Below are 20,754 nucleotides of genomic sequence, written 5' to 3'. Positions count from 1 at the left end.
CTTGTGAAGACTTACAGGAAACGTTTGACCTCTGTCATTGCCAACAAAGGATATATAACAAAGTATTGAGATGAACTTTTGATATTGACCAAATACTTATTTTCCACCATAATTTGCAAATAAATTCTTTCCAAATCAGCCAATGTGATTGTCTGGATTTTTTTTCTCATTTTGTCTCTCATAGTTGAAGTCTACATATGATGCCAATTACAGGCCTCTCTTGTCTTTTTAAGTGGGAGAACTTGCACAATTGGTGGCTGACTAAATACTTTTTGCCCCACTGTATATACGCACATAGTATAGCTTTTAAAGCATAAAAAAAACAAAACATAACATATAGTCCAATGTGAGAGTCCCATACACCAACCAACTTGGTGCAATCTTCAGTCGATATATTAATTCTTGTCAGAACAATAATATGACTTTTTTCAGCGTGAACAAACACCACCGTGCCCTTCACCACACCTCATGGGTATCTCCTCACCTTATATCATGGACCCCACTGCAAAAGGAGGGTCAATTGCGATTTTATATTAGAGACCAGGGTCTTCTTCAGCATTCTCCTAGTCATTACGGATCTCCCAGGAACAGATATATTAAAAAGAAGCAAAGAAACATCCAATAGTGCAGACCGCTAGTTTATTTCCATAAGAGAGGTAAAATTCCACTCACATGTTAAAAAGTTCATAGAGGCATGTCACAGGCTATTAGCATACTCAGCTTTCTGACTATGTCAATCAGGATGCAGTAGATACATAAAAGCGTTGTGTTATTGACTAGCCTGAGCCTCTGAGAAAGCGGACTGGGGCGCAACACATCAGCCAGGCAGTGAACTCATCACGCTGGACGAAGCTTAGGTGCCATTTTGGAAAGTTAAATTTCGTTATAAATTTAGGCCAAAATTTATTCAGCTACATGTCTGTGCTAAAAAAAATCCCAATACGTGTAAATTAATAGGTTTACGTGAAAGTTATAGCGTTTACAAATGGCAGTATATATACTGGGATTTTTTTTTTCAATTTTTACTAGTAATTGCAGCGATCAGCAACTTATAGCGGGACTGCGGCAGGCATTCTGACACTGGGGGGAACTGACTTGGTGTCACTGACATCCCCAGTGACACCAATACAGTGATCAGTGCCAATAAAAAGCACTGACACTGAACTAATGGCACTGGGCAGGAAGGGGTTAACATGTGGGGCGATCAAAGGGTTAACTGTGTGCCATTTTACATTGTGTGCTGAGTGTGTGCTTCACTGTAAACACACTGCTTTGCATGGCTGTGCATAGCAATGTGCAGGAGCTGACAGGAGAGAGAACTGTATTGCTTACAAACAGTTCTCTCCACCCCTGTCAGAGATGCTCGGCAATTACTGGGCGCCATCGAGTAATCACCGGCCGGGACCCAGTGATTGAGAGCTGAGGCCGTGAATGGCGGCGCGTGCAGGGTGCACGCCCCCTACCCAGAACTGCAAAATCACTGACTTGGTGTCACTGGCATCCCAGCGACACCAATGCAATGATCAGTGCTAATAAAAAAGCATTGACGCTGGACTATTGGCATTGGGCAGGAACGGGTTAACGTGGTGTTATAAAGGGTTAACTGTGTGCCATTTTACATTGTGTGCTGTGTGTGTGCTTTACTGTAAGGAGCTGACGGGGAAGAGAACTGTATTGTTTACAAACAGTTCTCCCCATCTCCGTCAGAGATGCTCGTCTCTCAGCCGCAACCCGGTGATTGACAGCTAAGACCACGAATACCCAGAACTGCAAAATCACGCACATATATGTGATTTTGCGCACCCGTGACGCTCAGTAGCAGTACAGATGTGAAGCGGTTAGGAGCTACACTGTATATATATATTTTTTGGTTTGTTTGTTGTTTTATTTATTTGTTTTTTTCTTTTGTTTTTTGTTTTTGTTTTCTTTTTGCACATTCACACAAATGATACCAAATACAGGGGGGAATCTGTTTATGATAAAAGGTTAGGATATGAGGTTATATGATATTTGATTTGTTAGGTCATATTAGATGAGCTTCACCACTATTTGATCTTAACCATATACATTAACATCTATTCTCACATTACACCTAAAATGTTACATTTTCTCATTCTCCTGCATGATAAAGCATGGGAGAAGGTTGCTATCTAGGTAAAGTAAAGATATAGTACAAAATAGTGTAGACTGCAGTATGTGAAGGTTTGTCCCCATCCCAAACACAGCATTCGGCTGCTTTCTGTTCCTTGTACTTCAAGGCTTGAACCTGGAAATGACACTTGCAGCACTGAGTGGTCCTTGTAGAGAAGGTAACACAAGATAAGGTGGAAATGCTATTAGCTGTCATTTGTGCCATACTTACTTTCGCTGCGCATGGAAAGCTTTGATAAGGCACTCTAAGAAATCAGGGCCTTGTTTCATTTGCAGCTCTCCTAGTTTTAGAAGATACTGAGAAAAGAGCACAATAAAGAAAAAGAGCAATATGAGCCGGGGCAATCCATTTTCAAGGACACAGAAGTGGCAGGCTATTTAGAGCCTGTCTATCCCTGCCTCCCCTCGCTGCCTTTTCCTCCATTGCTCACCTCAGACGAGTGAAGCTGAAACAGTTTTCTTTCCCTGTCGGCATCGTCTGTGCTGTCTGATTCTGGACGAGGCCCCCCTGAGCGAGCTTTCTTTGTCCTGCAGGGAGAGAGGAAGATTTGTAGACTTTGGTCCAGCCTTATCATTCCTATCACATGCAAAGCGAGTCCAATCTTCTACAATCACCCAAGAAGCATTGAATCATGAAAGTAGCAGTGGTTAGGAAGGAAATAATATGGAAAGTCACTGTGTTCTCAGCTCTATCTATTTTGACTATAAGAGGAGCAAAAAAAAGCAATAATATGGAAGACATAAAGCAACCCATAGATGATTCAGTTTTTGTGGTTTAAACAAAAAAAAACAAAAAAAAAACGGCCCGATTCCCCAATCCACACATTTGAGGTGGATGGGGGAATCACACCCGCTGAGCTTTGTGTTCTAACAGCGGAGAGATTTCCAGCCATCCTAAAGCAGGCCATAGACCGGGAGAAAACGGGACTTTTTTTTTTTTAAACGGAAAATCGGTCGTTCAATCAGCCGACATTACCACTATTGGTAAAAAAAAAGTCGGCTGATTTTCGTCCCGTCTACAGCCGGCAATTATATAGAATATATGCAGAAGAAGAAATAGAATATGAATAAAAAGAAGAAATAGAATATGAATAAAAAGAAGAAATAGAATATAAAGAAGAAGAAATAGGATATGAATAAAAAGAAATAGAATATGAATAAAAAGAAGAAATAGAATACAAATAAAAAGTAGAAATAGAATATGCAGAAGAAGAAGAAATAGAATATGAATAAAAAGAAGAAATAGAATATGCAGAAGAAGAAGAAATAGAATATGCAGAAGAAGAAGAAATAGAATATGAAGAGGAAGAAGAAATAGAATACGAATAAAAAGAAGAAATAGAATATGCAGAAGAAGAAGAAATTGAATATAAATAAATAGAAGAAATAGAATATGCAGAAGAAGAAGAAGAAGAAAAAGAAGTTGCAACATTGTATCTATTTGTATCATTTCGGATACAAATGTTTCTATTTGGATACAAATAGATACAATGTTGCTATACTTTTAAAGGTCAAATAAAATATTGGACTGATTTTCTATTTTTCTTCTTTTTCTTCATATTCTATTCTTCTTTTTATTCATATTCTATTTCTTCTTCATCTTGATATTCTATTTCTTCTTCATCTTGATATTCTATTTCTTTTACTTCTTGATATTCTATTTCTTTTTCTTCTTGATATTCTGTTTCTTATTTTTCTTCATATTCTATTTTCTTTTAAATCAGCAAAAAGGTCGGCCGATTTGTACATAATTGCCGAGAAAATCGGCCGAACGACCAAATTGGCCGACGATTTTCCAGCAGGGGCGATTTTTTAAAAGTTTCAAATTCACGAAAAACGGCCGACAAATTTCCCCACTAACGATTCGAATATCGGCAGATTTTTTTATTGGCCGAAAATTCGGCCACTTTATCGCAAGTCTATGGCCTGCATAATACACGGATCAGCACTGCCAGTTACAGCCAGCGGTGCTGCTCGAACAGCATTTATTCGACAGGCTGGTTGTACAGAAGATGATCAGTAGATTTACGTATTATTATTATTACTATTCAGGACTTATATAGCACCAACAGTTTGCATAACACTTTACAATATAAAGGGAGACAGTACAGATACAATACAATCAAAACAAGAGGATTAAGAGGGCCCTACCCATAAGAGCTTACAGTCTAACAGGGTGGGGCAAGTAGTACAAAGGTTATAACTGTGAGGGATGAGCTGATGGCAGTGATAAATGTCTATTCAGAGGCGTGAGAGGCTTTCCTGAAGAGATAAGTTTTCAGGGATTGCCTAAAGGCAGCCAGAGTAGAGGATAGCCCGACAGATTGAGGTAGAGAGTTCCAGATGATGGGAGAGGCTCTAGCAAAGTCCTGGACAACCAGCCTGCTCGTGTATGGATCACTATTTGGCTAGTCCCTGCTGAACTGGCCAAATTTCGATCCGTATGTGGCCAGCTTTACACAGAGAAACAAATCCTGTTCGTTATTGCTAAATATAAAACAAACCAAATCAATTTTATAATAATAATATAATAATAATTTTAATTTTAAAGTCTTTTTAGCTAAAAAAAAAAAAAGTGACAGAAAGCACCTTGGGTCAAACACTATTACAGAGAAATTTCATCTTACAGCCTAGCTCCACAAAACTTTTCTTTTAGTTTTAAAAAGAGTGGAAAAGGGTTAGAACTTTTGTGGTGTTTTTTGTGCTGTCTCTGTCCCCCTTATGGAAGTTTACCCTCGCTTCCTGTCCCATTCTCACAAGGACATCTCTCTAATACAGACAAAGACAGCAGCAAAAGCAAATGTATTTCACTGAGCAGAAGAGGGTTAGAACCTCTGTGTGTTTTTAATGGCACTCTTTGCCTGTTTGCCCTGGAGACACCCTTCATTTCTTCTTGGTGTTACTGGAACAAGAAATAAGAGGTCTCTCCCCAATGGAAACAGATGGCAGAATTGCTGACACTTCTGAATCAAAAGCTAACAAAAAGTTGTGGCTGGATTTAAAGTATAACTAAAGGCAAAACTTTTTTTTGTTTCAGTTTTGAATGGAACAAAGAGGGATTAGAACCCCTGTAAGTTTTTATTGCCCCTGTTAAAGAGGTTTACCCTCCCTATTCGTCCTGTTTACCATTAACATTGAAGTAAAGCAAACAGATGGCGAAAAAGATTCTGACAGAGGTTATAACCCTCCCTTACTCTATCCAAAATGGAGAAAACAAAAGTATAATTTTGGGTTGTCCCCAGAAAAGTAATAGAGGGGAAATCTTCCAATGGGGACACTAGTTCTGGTCATCTGGGGGTCCCCAAGAAATTTCCTTAATTTGCAGGGATTTTCTCTCACTTCCTGTTTGGCAATGGGACAGGAAGTGAAGAGAAATTGCCACAATGGGACACAGATGGCGAAAAAAAATCTGACAGGGGTTATAACCCCCCCTTACGCTATCCAAAATGAAGAAAAAAAAGTTTTGCCTATACTTCTACTTTAAGCTTTAAATATTTAATATGATGGCCAGGTTTGCTTTTAACCACCTTCCGTCCGGCCATTGTATATAAACGGCCGGACGGTGGCACTGCAGAGTCGGGTGGCCGTTTATAAACGGCCTCACCGCACCCTGCTTGTGCGCACTCCCAGGAGCGCGCAGCACCGCAATCCGGTGCCCGCTGTGTCCTCCAGACACAGTGAAACACCCATTGTCGGACGGGACCTCTGTACGAGGTCCCGATCATGTGATCACTGATTGGCCAATCAGTGATCACATGCAAAGTAGTAAGGAAGATGTCACTTCTGACATCATTGCTTAGTACGTGTGAAATCTGTGAATGATCACAGAGGTCACATGGTACAAGGCTATTCACAACAGCCTTGTACTATGTGACAAGCTGTGACCAATCACAGCTCACTCAGTAGTTCTCAATGGCTGCAAGAATGCAGACAGAGAGAAAGAGAAATGATTGCTTTTACATCCTATATGGGTGTAATAGCAATCAGTGTAAAAAAAAAAAAAAAATCTTCATCACCCCCCACAAGTAGTACAGTGTCACCATGGTGACACTGTAATTCTAGGGTGACAGTATGTAAAAAATAAATAAATAATAAAATAAACAATAATATAAAAAATGTAAAAAAAAATGTTTAAAAATTATAATTTTTGGTTATAAACTAATTTGGCTTATTTTTTTTTTTTTTACTAAAAAGATAACGGAATAAATTTTGGCCAAGATTTATGAAGAAAGATTATTTATTTGCAAAATTTTATAAGAAAAACACTTTTTTTCAAAATTTTTGGACATTTTCATTTACATAGCAAAAAAATAAAAATCCCAGCAGTGAATAAATACCACCAAAATAAAGTTTTATCTGTCTCAAAAAATGGTAAAAAATTCATATGGGTACAGTGTTGCATGACCGCGCAATTGTCATTTAAAGTGTGATAGCGCTGAAAGCTGAAAATTGCCCTGGTCAGAAAGGGGGTAAAAGTGTCCGGACTGGAAGTGGTTAAGGAGGCACACCAATTCTTCTCTGTTTCAGATACCAGCTACATATACATTTTTGTTTTTTTATGCTATATAGAAAAGCCTACACAAACAAATCTGTGGTCATAAGCAGGGCACTGGAAAACTATCCAGAACTGAAATGTAACCTTTCAGAAGGTGCAAACAACCATTAGAAATTTTTCAAAGGGGTCAATACGCCTGAAATGACATCTTAAACAAAAAGCAAATAATTTTTCTATTGGACGTTTTCCGCACCTTTCCACTCTAATAACATTTCTTGGGTGAGTTCATTTTTATGGCCTCAGCTGGGAGGAACTGCTTTAGATTACTTTACAGGATGTTTTGTGTAAATATCACCCTTGGAAAGTGACAGTTAGGACTCCATGATCTCCTGTCTCAGAAGCTTCGCAAGCTTTGTATCCTCTTTTCTAAAAGCCAGCCTGTATTTTATGGCTCACGCACACAGGGCATTTGGTGAGTTTTTTTCTGCCTGTAAACACACCTCTAGGATAGCCATGCACACATACGCATTTACAGGCGGGTTAGAACAGGTTAGTTTACAAGCAAAAAAAAAAATCATCACCAGCATGTTCAAGAGAGGAGCTTTTGGGCAGAAAAAACGCTTGATGTGTAATTGCGTCTTTACGTGCTTAACCACTAGCCTACTGGGCACTTATACTCCCTTCCTGGCCAGGCCTATTTTCAGCTTTTAGCACTGTAGCACTTTGAATGACAACTGCGCGGTCATGCAACACTGCACCCATATGGGCACTGATAGGCGGCACTGATAAGCGGCACCTATAGGCGGCACTGATGATGCTTCACTGATATGCAACAATGATGGGCACTGATAGGCGGCACTGCTGGGCACTGATAGGGGGCATTGATGGGTGGCACTGACAGACAGTACTGACTGGCAGCACTGCTTGGCACTGACTGGTGGCACTGCTGGGCACTGATGGGTAGCACTGCTGGGCACTGGTGGGTGGCACTGCTAGGCACTGATGGACACAGGTGGGTGGCACAGTTTGGCACTGATGGGCACAGGTGGGTGGCACTGATGGGTAGCACAGATGGGCAGCACTGATGGGCGGCACTGATGGGCACTGGTCGGTGGCACTACTAGGCACTGATGGACACAGGTGGGTGGCACAGTTTGGCACTGATGGGCACAGGTGGGTGGCACTGGACACTTGTGGGTGGCACTGCTGAGCACAGGTGGGCAGCACTGGTGGGCACTAATCATCAGTGCCCTGATGATCGGTTCCAATCAGTCCTCTGATAATTGCTGGTTATCAGCAGTACTTTCCTCACGCTGTGACAGTGTGAGGAAAGTGCAGCCGATAACCGGCAAATGCATTTACCTGTGATCTGCTGTGTCATTGGACACAACTGATCATGTGGTAAAAGGCTGCTATGATTGGCCTTTTACCACATCACGTGATCACGTGTCCGTAGGACACAGTGATCACGGAGATCTCCAGGTGCTTGCCCCCGGGGGGAGCGCGCTTTTTGGGAGGACGTCATATGACGCCCTCCCAGAACTGGCCGGCCATGGTGAAGCTGTCATTCGGCTATCTGCGGTTGGCAAGTGGTTAAAGAAGAGATCCAGCCAAAAGATGTATTTTCTCATGCAGTGGGGCTGTGCCCACACTGCATGGATTAAATGTTCATTTTTGTTTAGGGGATCTTAAACTGAGATATACTTACTTAATCCGATGATTCTTCGAGTGCAGGACCCAGGGCCGGGACAAGGGGTAGCTGCCCTGAGCACAGAGGTTTACTGCAGGAATGGGGGTGCCTTCCTTCTGTTACAAGGCTGACAGGAGTAGTGACAGCGGCAGTGATGTTGAGAAGCGAGCGACTGCTGGGCGCAGGATCCCCTAAACTTGCACATCGTTAACCGGGGAGGGTTGGGGGCGCAGTTTGGCATCTTTGTCCTAGACGCTAGACAACCTTGTCCTGGCACGACTGGTCCCCGCCGCTCCTTCCCCACTGCATGCTAGCAGTCTTGTGAATGGGCTGTTCCTGACGTCATCACACCCGTAGACCTGCTCCAGATGTGAGGACAGCAGGAAAAGTCCACCGCTGGACATGGGGGAGCACAGTTTTCCGGAGGATCGGAGGAAGGGGTAAGTATAGCTTTTCCCTAAGCTTGCACATCATGAACCGGGGGGAGCACAGTCTGGCATCTTTGCACTAGGCGCTGGATGACTTTGTCCTGGCACTGGCAAGCCTGGTCTCCATAACTCCTTGCACCCTGAATGCTAGCGGTCTTGTGAATGGGCTGTTTCTGAAGTCATCAAGCCCATAGACCTGCTCCAGACACAAGGCCGGCAGGAAAAGTCCACCGCTGGACGTGGGGGGAGCACAGTTTTCCAGAGGATCGGAGGAAGGGGCAAGTATAGCTTTTCCCTAAGCTTGCACATCATGAACCAGGGGGTGCAGTTTGGCATCTTCGCCCTGAGCGCTGGACGACCATGTCCTGGCCCTGGCAAGACCAATCCCCGCTGTTCCCACCCCCTTGCATGCTAGTGGTCATGTGAATGGGCTGTTCCTGGTGTCATCAAGCCCACGGACCTGCTCCAGACATGAGGATGGCAGGAACAGTCCACCGCTGGACATGGGGGAGCACAGTTTTCTGGAGGATGGGGTAAGTATAGCTTTTCCCTGAGCCCCTAGACAAAATGAGTAGTTAACCCATGCAGTGCAGACACAGCCCCACTGCATGAAAAAATAAAAAAATAACTGGGCGTTATGCTTTTAGAGCTTGAGCATTCTTTCATTCCAATGGCTAGAATACATTAACATTTGGGCCCATGGAATCCACAAACGTTCAAAAACTTGACACACCTAAACACGTGTGCAAGCAGCTTTATGTGCATGTTTTATGCAGCTTTTTCCTGCTAAACGTAAAAGGCGTTCAGAGGAGAAATTAAAATACCCAATGTGCATGAGGCCATACATTTAGTGACCCTAAAACACTCTACAGCCAGTGCCAGGCTAACCATTAACTAACAGATGGTGTCCCTTCTCTATAGGTGACCCCACTTTCAATGAATTTGGGATCATGTGGCAAATGCCGCTTATTATACAGGAAACAGAAGCAAACTTGTCTTCAGAGCATTCACTAATAGAAGGGTTTTTCCTTTGCATTGTGTAAAAAGGCTGTTTGATCCTGACTTCTCTAATTCTCCCCTTCTTCCAGTGTCCCCCTTTTATCTTCTGATAGGACATATGGTGTGGCGTCACTCTGCACATGCTCAGTTTGGTGTGCATTGCTAGAGAGGCTATTTTTCTTGGGAGAGTGCATGTGATCAGGTCAGGGGTCCTGCATCCTACCTAGAGCAAAATGAAAACACCTCCTACAAGCTTTAACATGTGGTCGGCTGAACACTGATAGAAGTCACAAGACTGCTATATACTGCTGATGAGAAAAGGTATTTAGCAGTTTCTATTTACTAAAATAATTGCATTTCCATGTTCTGTGTACTGTGGGAGACCAGATATAGTGAATGCAGGGTCCTGGGTTTAGTAACACTTTCATGTATTTGCTACTGTTCCAGCTCTTGGTTAGGACTGTGCCCACATTGGTTACAGCATGTTGTTTAGCATTGAATTGTAGAGACTGGAGTGACAAGACCGGTTGTCATTTAATGGCACTGTGACAGCATTAATACAAAAAAATGTATGCCACGCTTCAAAATTCAGCTCTTCTTTCTGTGTTTAATAAGCAAGCCAGCAGTGGTGAAAAGCATCAGAGAAAGTTGGTTTCAGGTGGAAACATTATTCTATGCAGTCTTTTTTTGACAATTATTAACCACTGGCAATTGCGCGGTCATGCAACACTGTACCCACATGAAATTTATACCATTTTTTCACACAGTTAAGAGTTTTCTTTTGGTGGTATTTGATCACCACTGGGTTTTTATTTTTTATTATAACCAAAAAAAGACCAGAAATTTTTTGGGAAAAAAACATTTTCTGTTTTAAAATATTACCAATAAAAAAAACAAATGCCTATTTCTTCATAAATTTATTCCCAGAGATGTGGGAAATCAACCTTTAATTGCCATTTTAACCTGTGTGTGTCAACTTCTGTGTCTGTACCAAGGCCAAACATTCCAGGGTATGTAAACTTTTGATCAGGGCCATTTGGGTGATTTCTCTTATCATTATGATTTAAAAAAGAAGCCAAACAACTATTTGATACTAAATGTCTTCATATGATCACTATTCTTAAACTGTTACTAAACCCGGGACCCTGCATTCACTATATCTGGTCTCTCACAGTACACAGAACATGGAAATGCAATTATTTTAAATATAAACTGCTAAATACCTTTTATCATCAGCAGTTAGAGTAGTCTTTTGACTTCTATCAGTGTCCAGCAGAGCACTGGTTAAAGCTTGTAGGAGGAGTTTTCTCTAGGAGGATGCAGAACCCCTGACCTCTCTGTGAGCATTGCTGATTGGTCCTGTGCTGATCACATGCCCTCTCCCAAGAAAATAAAAATCATCTCCAGCAATACATACCAAACTGAGCATGTGCAGTGTCTCCATACGATATGTCTTATCAGGAGATAAGAGGGGTGAACTGGAAGAAGGGGAAGATCAGAAAGATAGAATCAGACATCCTTTTTACACAATACAGAGGATTAACCCACAGTGAGTATAACAAGCATGCTTTACTGCATATACAGACTGATTTTACTGTTGTGGGTTTAGTAACAAAAATTTCACGATTTCTACCAGGGTGTGCAAACTTTTCAGCACAACTGTATACGCATGCATGCGTGTAAACTACTGCACTCAAGGGCAGCACAGCAGCTAAATGGTAAGCGCTTCCGACTGGCAGTACTAGGGTTGTTGGTTTGAATCCCATCCATGGCACCACTCGCCTGGACTAAGCATGTTCACCCTGTGCCTGCATGGGTTTCCTCCACACTCCAAAGACATGCTGATAGGTAAATTGGATACTGTCTAAATTGTCCCTAGTATGTGTATGTATGAATGTGAGTTAGGGACCTTAGATTGTACACCCCTTGTGGGTTAGGGACTGATGTGAATGTACTATATATATATGGGGGCAACACAGTGACTAAATGGTTAGCACTTCTGCCTGGCAGCACCAGGGTTGCTGGTTGAAATCCCAGCCACAGCTCCACCTGCCTGGAGCTTGCATGTTCTCCCTGTGCCCGCATGGGTTTCCTCCAGGTACTCCAGTTTCCTCCCACACTCCAAAGACATGCTAGTAGGTTAATTGGCTCCTGTCTAAATTGCCCCTAGTATGTGTATGTATGAATGTGAGATAGAGACCTTAGATTGTACACCCCTTGAGGGTTAGGGACTGATGTGAATGTACAATATATATGTAAAGCACTGCATAAATTGACAGCACTATACAAGTACCTGAGATAAATAATATATGTAAAGTGCTACATAAATTGACAGCACTATATAAGTACCATAAATAATATATGTAAAGTGCTGCATAAATTGACAGCTCTATATAAGTGCCTGAAATAAATAAGTATAAAATGATATTTTTTTTTGTTTTCCTCCTTGAGGATTGTCACGGATGATTTTTGTCACACGGATGTCACTTCTTTTATAATTGCTGGTCATCACAGCCGTAGCAGTGAGGAACTTCTGTTATACCTAAGGACACTTGATTTGGGACTTTTATCCATAATATAAATATTTTTTGTTTATCAGCTTATTTTATGAGCACATATATGAGCACGATTTATGATATGTTTCAATCTATTGACTCTATATGATATTTGATTTCAGCGCTGCACCTTTATATACTTTATCATTTTTGTGGATGAGGGGGGTTCATTTTTTTTTTTTTTTTTGTGCTAGCTGTTTTTTATTGGTTCTTCAGCGCTCATCTTTTATCTACTTATTTTCTTAGTACAAAATATGTCTTTTTTTTTAATCCTGTGTGCAAGAGACCTAAATGAGGAGATCACAACTGGAATCCTCCACGTTTTTGTCAGCAAATATTATGTTTGATACTTTCTATTATCATGTACCATGTTCCTGCTTGCCCCTACTACACACCACACATGGCCAATCTACAACAAGCAGTAATCTTACGCTCTTATCTCACATTCCTTCCAGCTCTTGTCTGCCTGTTTCCTCAGTTCCTGCACAGACATAAAAAGAGGTGTTAGGAAAGCAAAGAACTGAAAACCACAATGTGATCTTATAATAATATAACAAGGAGGGAGCCTTAAACGTACCATTCGGCCATCTTTTGAATCTACTCGCAATAACGAGTCCAAAGGAAATGAGAGGATGCTGTTCAGGTTCTGGATCTAAAAGATTACATTGAAATGAAAATTCTCAGTTCATGTTTCAAATCATTTCCATATGCCTGATCGTGCACTTTGTAAAAGCAGCAATTAGCGCATTCCCGGGGCTAAGTCTGTCCTTTGTTAGCAGACTCCTAGTAGCCAAACAGCTGCTTGCCAAAACTGCTGGCATCTTAAGATGCATGTTTGGGCTTCTGGAAATGCTGATATCAGCGCAATGATGAGAATGTGGACAGAATGTGGATTTGACAAGCAGCTGCTGAGTTACAGCAGGCAAATTCTCTTGTTAACCAGGAACTGACAGCCAGGAAGTCTGCGGAGTATAATGTGGGCAGCACAGTGGCTAAATGGTTAGCACTTCCGCCTGGCAGTACTAGGGTCATTAGTTTGAATCCCAACCACGGCACCACCTGCCTGGAGTTTGCATGTTCTCCCTGTGCCTGCATGGGTTTCCTCCAGGTACTCCGGTTTCCTCCCACACTCCAAAAACATGCCAGTAGGTTAATTGGCTCCTGTCCTAAAAAATTGTCCCTAGTATGAATGTGAGTTAGGGACCTTAGATTGTACACTCCTTGAGGGTTAGGGACTGATGTGAATGTACAATATCTATGTAAAGCACTGCGTAAATTGATGGTGCTATATAAGTACCTGAAATAAATAAATAAATGTGGTTAAAGATCTATAGGTGGGGGGGGGGGCATGCTATGCAACTAAAGAGAATAACAAGTAGAGGTGTACCCAGTAGTAGAACTACCACCACAGCAGGCCACAATAGAGGCTAGAGGGTTCATTTGTGGCCTGAACACTTCCATTCCTATACCTGACAGTACCAGGGCGGACTGACAACTCATGGGGCCCCCAGGCAATAGGGGATCATGAGACCCCTGTGTCCTTACCCAAACTCAAAAGCCTATGAAAAATGTACCAGGGGCATCTCATGGGGCCCCCTACTGACCCTGGGCCCTCGGGCAGTTTCTGAGTTTGCAAATGGTCAGTCTGCCCCTGGGCGTGAAGCATGCAATGTACAGTGTAAACTGGATGCCTTCCATCTGAGCAGGGAGAGGTGGAAATGAGGCACTGGACTTAAAACTTGAACCCATCAAAAAGCAATGAATGGTTGGCTGGAGACCAGCAGCTCTCCACAAAGCAGGGGACCCCCACAAGACAAAGGAGTCACCTAAACTGAGAAATCTGCATATAAGTGAACACAGAAATAGTGCCAAACAATTGTCTCAAGAGTCAAAAAAGCCCTGTATTGTTGTCCCAAAGAACAACAGGAAAGCAAAAGGCTTCCAATGCGTTTCGGGGGTCCAAAAACTCCTCTGTCAGGTAAATGCAGTGTGAGGCATCATGCTGCTTAAGCCCTCATGCACACTGGATGTGTTTGATAACGTTGGTAATGTTAGCTGTGTAAAGTCACGATAAAAACATAAGTTTTTCAGCTTTTTTTAGCGTTTTTGCATTAGCGTTTAGCCACAATTAATGGCGTTTTTCTGCATTTGCAGTTTTTAGCGTTTTTTTGACCAAAGAAAATGTTTTTTTTTTGTAAAAAAAAATGCCGGTTTGTGTCGTTTTACCGCGTTTTGCTGCGTTTTTCAGCGTTAGAGTGTTTTTACAGCTAAAAACCTTCTCTAGAAACCCACTAGTCCTAGGTTTTTTCTCCAGCCAAAAAATGTCCCTGCCAAAATACGTTGATTACAGTCTATGTGCACATGGACACATACAGTGAAGGAAATAAGAATTTGATCCTCAGCTTGTTACCTGTATAAAAGACACCTAGTAGCCAGAAATCCTGCTGAATGATACGGGACCAAATACTTATTTCCCTCATGAACATGCAAATCAGTGCATAATTTGTTAGACATGCATTTCTTTTGAATTTGTTGTTGCTATTCTGTCTCTCAGTGTTACAATACACCTACCATTCGATTTTTAGACCGATCATTTCTTTGTGAGTGGGCAAACATTCAAAATCAGCAGGGGATCAAATACTTATTTCGTTCACTGTAGGATAACATGCTGGGGGGGCAGGGGTGGACTGACCATTTGGAAACTCAGGCACTGCCTGAGGGCCTGGGGTCAGTGGGGGGCCCCATGAGATGCCCCTGGTACCTTTTTCATAGGCTTTTTTGAATTTGGGCAAGGACACAGGGGCCCCATGATCCCCTATTGCCCGGGGCCCCCATGAGTTGTCAGTCCGCCCCTGCAGGGGGGTTTACTAGCTGTAGAAAAAAACATCAAAAGCCAAAAACAGCAGCTGTAAAAACATCCAGTGTGCATGAGGGCTAAAACTGCTGGTGGAAACACTTGGAGGGGGGAGTTGGAGATTTACTAAAACTGAAGCACATAGATTCTGGTGCAGTTGTGCATAGAAACCAATCAGCTTCTAACTTCAGCTTGTTCATTTAGGCTTTGGTATTAAGCCTGGGTTCACACTTGTGTGTTGCGCGTATATCGCATGTGATTCGCACAGGAACTGCACCGCATTTCTGTGCAAATCACATGAGAATTGTGTGTGGTGCGATTGGAGCCATACATTTTGTGTGGCTAAAACCGCACCACATCCGCACCAAAAACACGCAGGACCCTTTTTTTGGTCCGCACTAGAATCGGATTGCATGGGTATTTACACCCATGCGATCTGATTCTGCACATCGCACCGCGTTTTTTGGGGTGTTTTTAACTTAACCACTTCAAGTCCCGGACACTTTTACCCCCGTCCAGTCCAGGCCAATTTTCAGCTTTCAGTGCTATCACACTTTGAATGAAAACTTTGAGTGACACTGTACTACTTGTGGGGGGGGTGATGATTTTTTTTTTCTTCTTTTACACTGATTGCTTTTACACCCATAAAGGCTGTAAAAGCAATAATTTCTCCTTCTCTCTGGCTGCATTCTTGCAGCCATTGAGAAATACTGTGAGAGCTGTGATTGGTCACAGCTTGTCACATGGTAGAAGGCTGTTGTGAATAGCCTTGTACCATGTGACCTCTGTGATCATTCACAGATTTCACACGTAGTAAGCAATGACGTCAGAAGTGACATTTTGCTTACTACTACTCATGTGATCACTGATTGGCCAATCGGTGATCCCATGATCAGGACTTCACACGGAGGTCCTGTACAGTGGTGCCGCGTGCTCCCAGGGAGCGCACATAGGCAGTGAATGTGGAGCCCATTTATAAATGGCCACCCGCTCTTGCACTGCTCCCGTCTGGCCGTTTATGTACATGGGCCGGACAGGAAGTGTTTAACATACACACCCGCAGCAGTTCGCATGAACGGGGTGCAATTGTGATGCGGTGCGGAATTCGCACAGAAAAGGCTGCGAATTCCACACCGTATCAATGTGAACCCAGACTAAAACCTAGAAACTGATTGGTTACTATGCACAGCTGCACCAGATTCTGTCTACTTCAGTTTTAGTAAATCTTCCCCTAGATGTCATATCTAAAAATACTTTCAAACCCTTTCGAGGTGACATTACTTTGAAGTCCAGATGATGGGGGGGGAGAGCTGGGCCTCAGAAATAATTGGCTGAGTTTTGCTTTCTTGTTATTTGGGACAAGAATAAAGTACTTTTTGGACTTACTGTTTGGCTGTTTTTGGTTCACTTATTTGTCTCAGGATAACTCATTCCCCTATATTTCAGACAGGGGCAAACTGACCATTTGGAAACTCGGGCACTGCCCAAGGGCCCGGGGTCAGTAGGGGGCCCCATGAGATGCCCTGGTACCTTTCATTGGCTTTTTTAGGAGTGGGCGAGGACACAGGGGCCCCATGATCCCCTATTGCCCAGAGGCCCCATGAGTTGTCAGTCCGCCCCTGATTTCAGATACACATGGCAGCCAAGTGGTTAGCATACTAATCTAGATTAAAGTCATACTAATACAAGATGTATTCTGGTTGTTAAAAGTTTCCTCTCTTTGAACTTTGCTACTGTTTTACTGAATAAGTTCATATGTGTCCTCTACCGTGTTTTTCAATATCTAGCTGTAAAAACAATCAGATAATTAAGAAGCAACCTTCCCATTTGGATTTGGATTATGTAAACTCATTTGGTGGCATGGTATTAAAGAATTTGTCATATTACTGAACATATAAAAACGTAGCACCCTTAGGCCTCATTCACGCATACAATTACTGCAGCTGGATTTAAAGATGGTTGCAGGCATTTAGGCCACACGACCTGTACAAAATGATTACAGGATCACAACAGCTGTAGCTGTCCGCCGGTGTTCGGATCTCTATGAATAAGCCCTCATAGGTGAAACATGTTAAAGAGGAGAGAATGTGCTGCTTGATAGCTGCCTTAAAATTAGTGGTGCTGAAACTGAAGTCAAAAATTCCGGATGCACCTTGCTGAAAACTGAAACCAAATGGACAATTTTTAAAAATTAATATATTTTCAAATGCAATTAAAAAAAAAAACACTTTAAAAATTAAAAAATAAAAAACAAAATATATACCCCAGTTTTTTTGTAAAATATGAAATATGATGTTACGCCGAGTAAATAGATACCCAACATGTCATGCTTTAAAATTGCACACGCTCTTTAGCTCTGAAGAAGGGACTACGTCTCCCGAAACGTGTCCGCCTACCTCAATAAGGGTCTCCTGTTACTTTGGACCATCACCACTGACTTAATCTCTGTTTTAGTCCCCTTTGGTTTGTGAGTATGCACTTTTATATTTTTAAATAAACTCGTGTTTCACCGCGGTAATGAACGAAGAGAGTGCGCCCTGTTTTTGCTTTCCTTTACCAGTACCAAGATTTCTTCTAAGGGCTGCATCTCAATGAATGACAGTTACAGTACCCCTAGTCAGCATGAAGATTGCTGGTTTTGTTTTTTTGGATAACTAAAGGAAACACTTTTTTTTAGTTTGGGATAGAGTGGAGAATGATTAGAACCTGTCAATTTGTATTGCTTTCTGTGCCCCCTTTAAGGAAATTCACCCTCTCAATTTCTCCTGTTTACCATTATCATTGAAAGTAAAAGAATATCCCCAAAAAAGTAATAGAGGAGAAATCTTCCAATGGGGACCTGAGAGTCCCCAATGCATTCCCTTAAAGCGGAGTTCTACTCACGCTGTCAAACAATAAACGTCAGCAGCTACAAAAACTGTAGCTGTTGACTTTTAAAAAACAGCCACTTACCTGTCTCTTAGTCCCGCGGTGTGTCCCCTGCAGCCCGTTTCACCAGCCGTCCTGTATTCCAGGAGGCCGGCATCTTCAGTGTGGGCACCCGGTTGTGATAGCTTGCGGCTTCACAGCCGGGTACCCACTGCGCATGCGCGAGTAGCGCTGCGCTTCATGAATGGTCCTGTAGTCTTCTGGGACCTGTCATATCTCCCAAAAGACTAGAGGGAGGGAGGGAGGGAGGACACCTTCCACTTCCAATCGCCTAGACAATCGGACCGGAAGTGGAAGCAGGTACCCACTCCCCCTTCCCCCGCCAAAGGTGCCAATCCTTAATGGGGAGCGGGGAAGCAGTCCTTAAAGAGGAACTTCCCCTTTTTAGTGGAGCTCTGCTTTAAGTCCTGTGTGACTGTGGGATAGGAAGTGGCGGTAAATCTCCCAATGGGACACTGATACCCTTTGCTCTATCCAAAATGTAAAAAGTTTTGCAAAAGTGCAAAAATTTTGCCCATTGTTCTGCTTTAATGCATTGAAAAAGAGATTTCCTTTTTTTTTCAAATCATACTTTCCAAGGTGGATGCAGCATCGGTCCCCGCTGGCTCCAAGTGTGAGAACTCAGCGATCACATGACTGCTGATCGCTGAATTCTCACAGCCGCTCTGAGCAGAGAGCAGTGACTGTCAATTACTGTCAAAAGAGATTTAGCTGTACTTCTCCTTTAAGGTAATAAAAAAAAAAACCCTTCAGCCTTTAGTACACTTTAAATAAATATACCAGCAGTGTTGCTGGAGTGCAAGTCTTTTTGTTTGTGGTGTACACGTGGAGCAGAGACAGGCACCTGGGATTGGCTGTGGTGATGGTAATGGTGTTGGGATCTAATCGCACATGGTGCAATTACCTGCAGTTAGGGATGGATGATTGACCAGGATGAACTGTTTGCGTTCAGGGGAGATCATCTATGCAATTACAGCCTCGGACAGCTGCATCCATGATCAGACGGTTATTGCTTTGCACAGGCTAAGAGGTCGCAACTACACTGCTCCAAAAAATTAAAGGAACACTTTGTAATCAGAGTATAGCATCAAGTCAATTAAACTCCTGGGATATTAATCTGGTCAGTTAAGTAGCAGAGGAGGTTGTTAATCAGTTTCAGCTGCTTTGGTGTTATTAACAACAGGCACACTAGATGGGCAACAATGAGACGGCTCCCAAAACAGGAATGGTTTTACAGGTGGAGGCCACTGACAATTTTTGCCCTACTCATCCTGACTGTTTTTCACTAGTTTTGGCTAGGGTCAGTGTCACTACTGGTAGCATGACGCGATACCTGGCCCCTATAGAGGTTGCGCAGACAGTCCAACTCTTCCAGCATGGCACATCAATACGTGCCATTGCCAGGTTTGCTGTGTCTCCCAACACAGACTCAAGAGCATGGAGGAGATTCCAGGAGACAGTCAGTTACTCTGGGAGAGCTGGACAGGGCCGTAGAAGGTGCTTAATCCATCAGCAGGACCGGTATCTGCTCCTTTGCGCAAGGAGGAACAGGATGAGCACTGCCAGAGCCCTACAAAATGACCTTCAGCAGGCCACTGGTGTGAGTGTTTCTGACCAAACAGACTTTATGAGGGTGGCCTGAGGGTCCAACGTCCTCTAGTGGGCCCTGTGCTCACTGCTCGGCACCATAGAGCTCAATTGGCATTTGCCATTGAACACCAGAATTGGCAGGTCTGCCATTGGCACCCTGTGCTTTTCACAGATGAGAGCAGGTTCACCCTGAGCAAATGTGACAGACGTGAAAGGATCTGAAGAAGCAGTGGAGAACATTATGCGGCCTGTAACATCGTTCATCATGACCGTTTTGGTGGTGATCAGTGATGGTCTGGGGAGGCATATCTATGGAGAGATGCACAGACCTGTACAGGCTAGACAATGGCACCCTGACTGCTATTAGGTATCGGGATGAAATCCTTGGACCCATTGTCAGACCCTACCCTGGTGCAGTGGGTCCTGGGTTCCTCCTGGTGTACAACAATGCCCAGAATCATGTGGTGAGAGTATGCAGGCAGTTCTTGGAGAATGAAGGAATTGATACCATTGAATGGCCCTACGCTCGCCTGACCTAAATCCAATAGAACACCTCTGGGATATCCTGTTTCGGTCCATCTGACACCGCCAGGTTGCACCTCAGACTGTCCAGGAGCTCAGTGATGCCCTGATCAAGATCTGTGAAGAAATACCCCAGGACACCATCTGTCATCTCATTAGGAGCATGCCCCAATGTTGTCAGGCATGCATACAAGCACGTGGGGGCCATACAAACTACTTAGTACCATTTTGAGTTGCTGCAATAAAATTTCAGCAAAATGGACTAGCCTGCTGCATCATTTTTTCACTTTGATTTTCGGGGGTCTTTGAATTCAGTCCTCTGTAGGCTGATCATTTTCATTTCCATCAAACGATGGGGCATCCTTACGTTCCGCACACATTACATAACACCCAGTCCATATCAGTATAGATATCTAGCATGATATTTTTCTCCATTGAGATTGGATGTGTTTTCAAAGTGTTCCTTTAATTTTTTTGAGCAGTGTATTTGCGACCACCTGAGAATCCATCCGCAGAAATATGCTGAATTCTTGTCGCAGCTG

The 20,754-nt window shown here is 42.8% G+C and overlaps 1 protein-coding gene across 1 annotated transcript in view; it reads right to left on the bottom strand.

Moving 5' to 3' along the window:
* LOC149455432 (arf-GAP with SH3 domain, ANK repeat and PH domain-containing protein 3-like) overlaps positions 1-20,754 on the bottom strand; it is a 103,002-nt gene that overhangs the window by 62,805 nt on the left and 19,443 nt on the right. The window contains exons 4-7 of the mRNA XM_089686280.1: positions 12,896-12,970; positions 12,750-12,799; positions 2,583-2,679; positions 2,363-2,448 (exon numbers count right to left, since the gene is read on the bottom strand). Coding sequence (XP_089542406.1) covers positions 2,363-2,448; positions 2,583-2,679; positions 12,750-12,799; positions 12,896-12,970 — 308 coding nt within the window. The remainder of the gene's footprint in view (positions 1-2,362; positions 2,449-2,582; positions 2,680-12,749; positions 12,800-12,895; positions 12,971-20,754) is intronic.

Source organism: Staurois parvus, unplaced genomic scaffold, assembly GCF_062004578.1.
Source record: "Staurois parvus isolate SC_StPar_1 unplaced genomic scaffold, SC_StPar_1.0 ptg000394l, whole genome shotgun sequence".
NCBI classification, from domain to species: Eukaryota; Metazoa; Chordata; class Amphibia; order Anura; family Ranidae; genus Staurois; species Staurois parvus.
The sequence above is the reverse complement of the archived record's forward strand: the minus strand, read 5'-3'. Positions and strand labels throughout refer to the sequence as shown.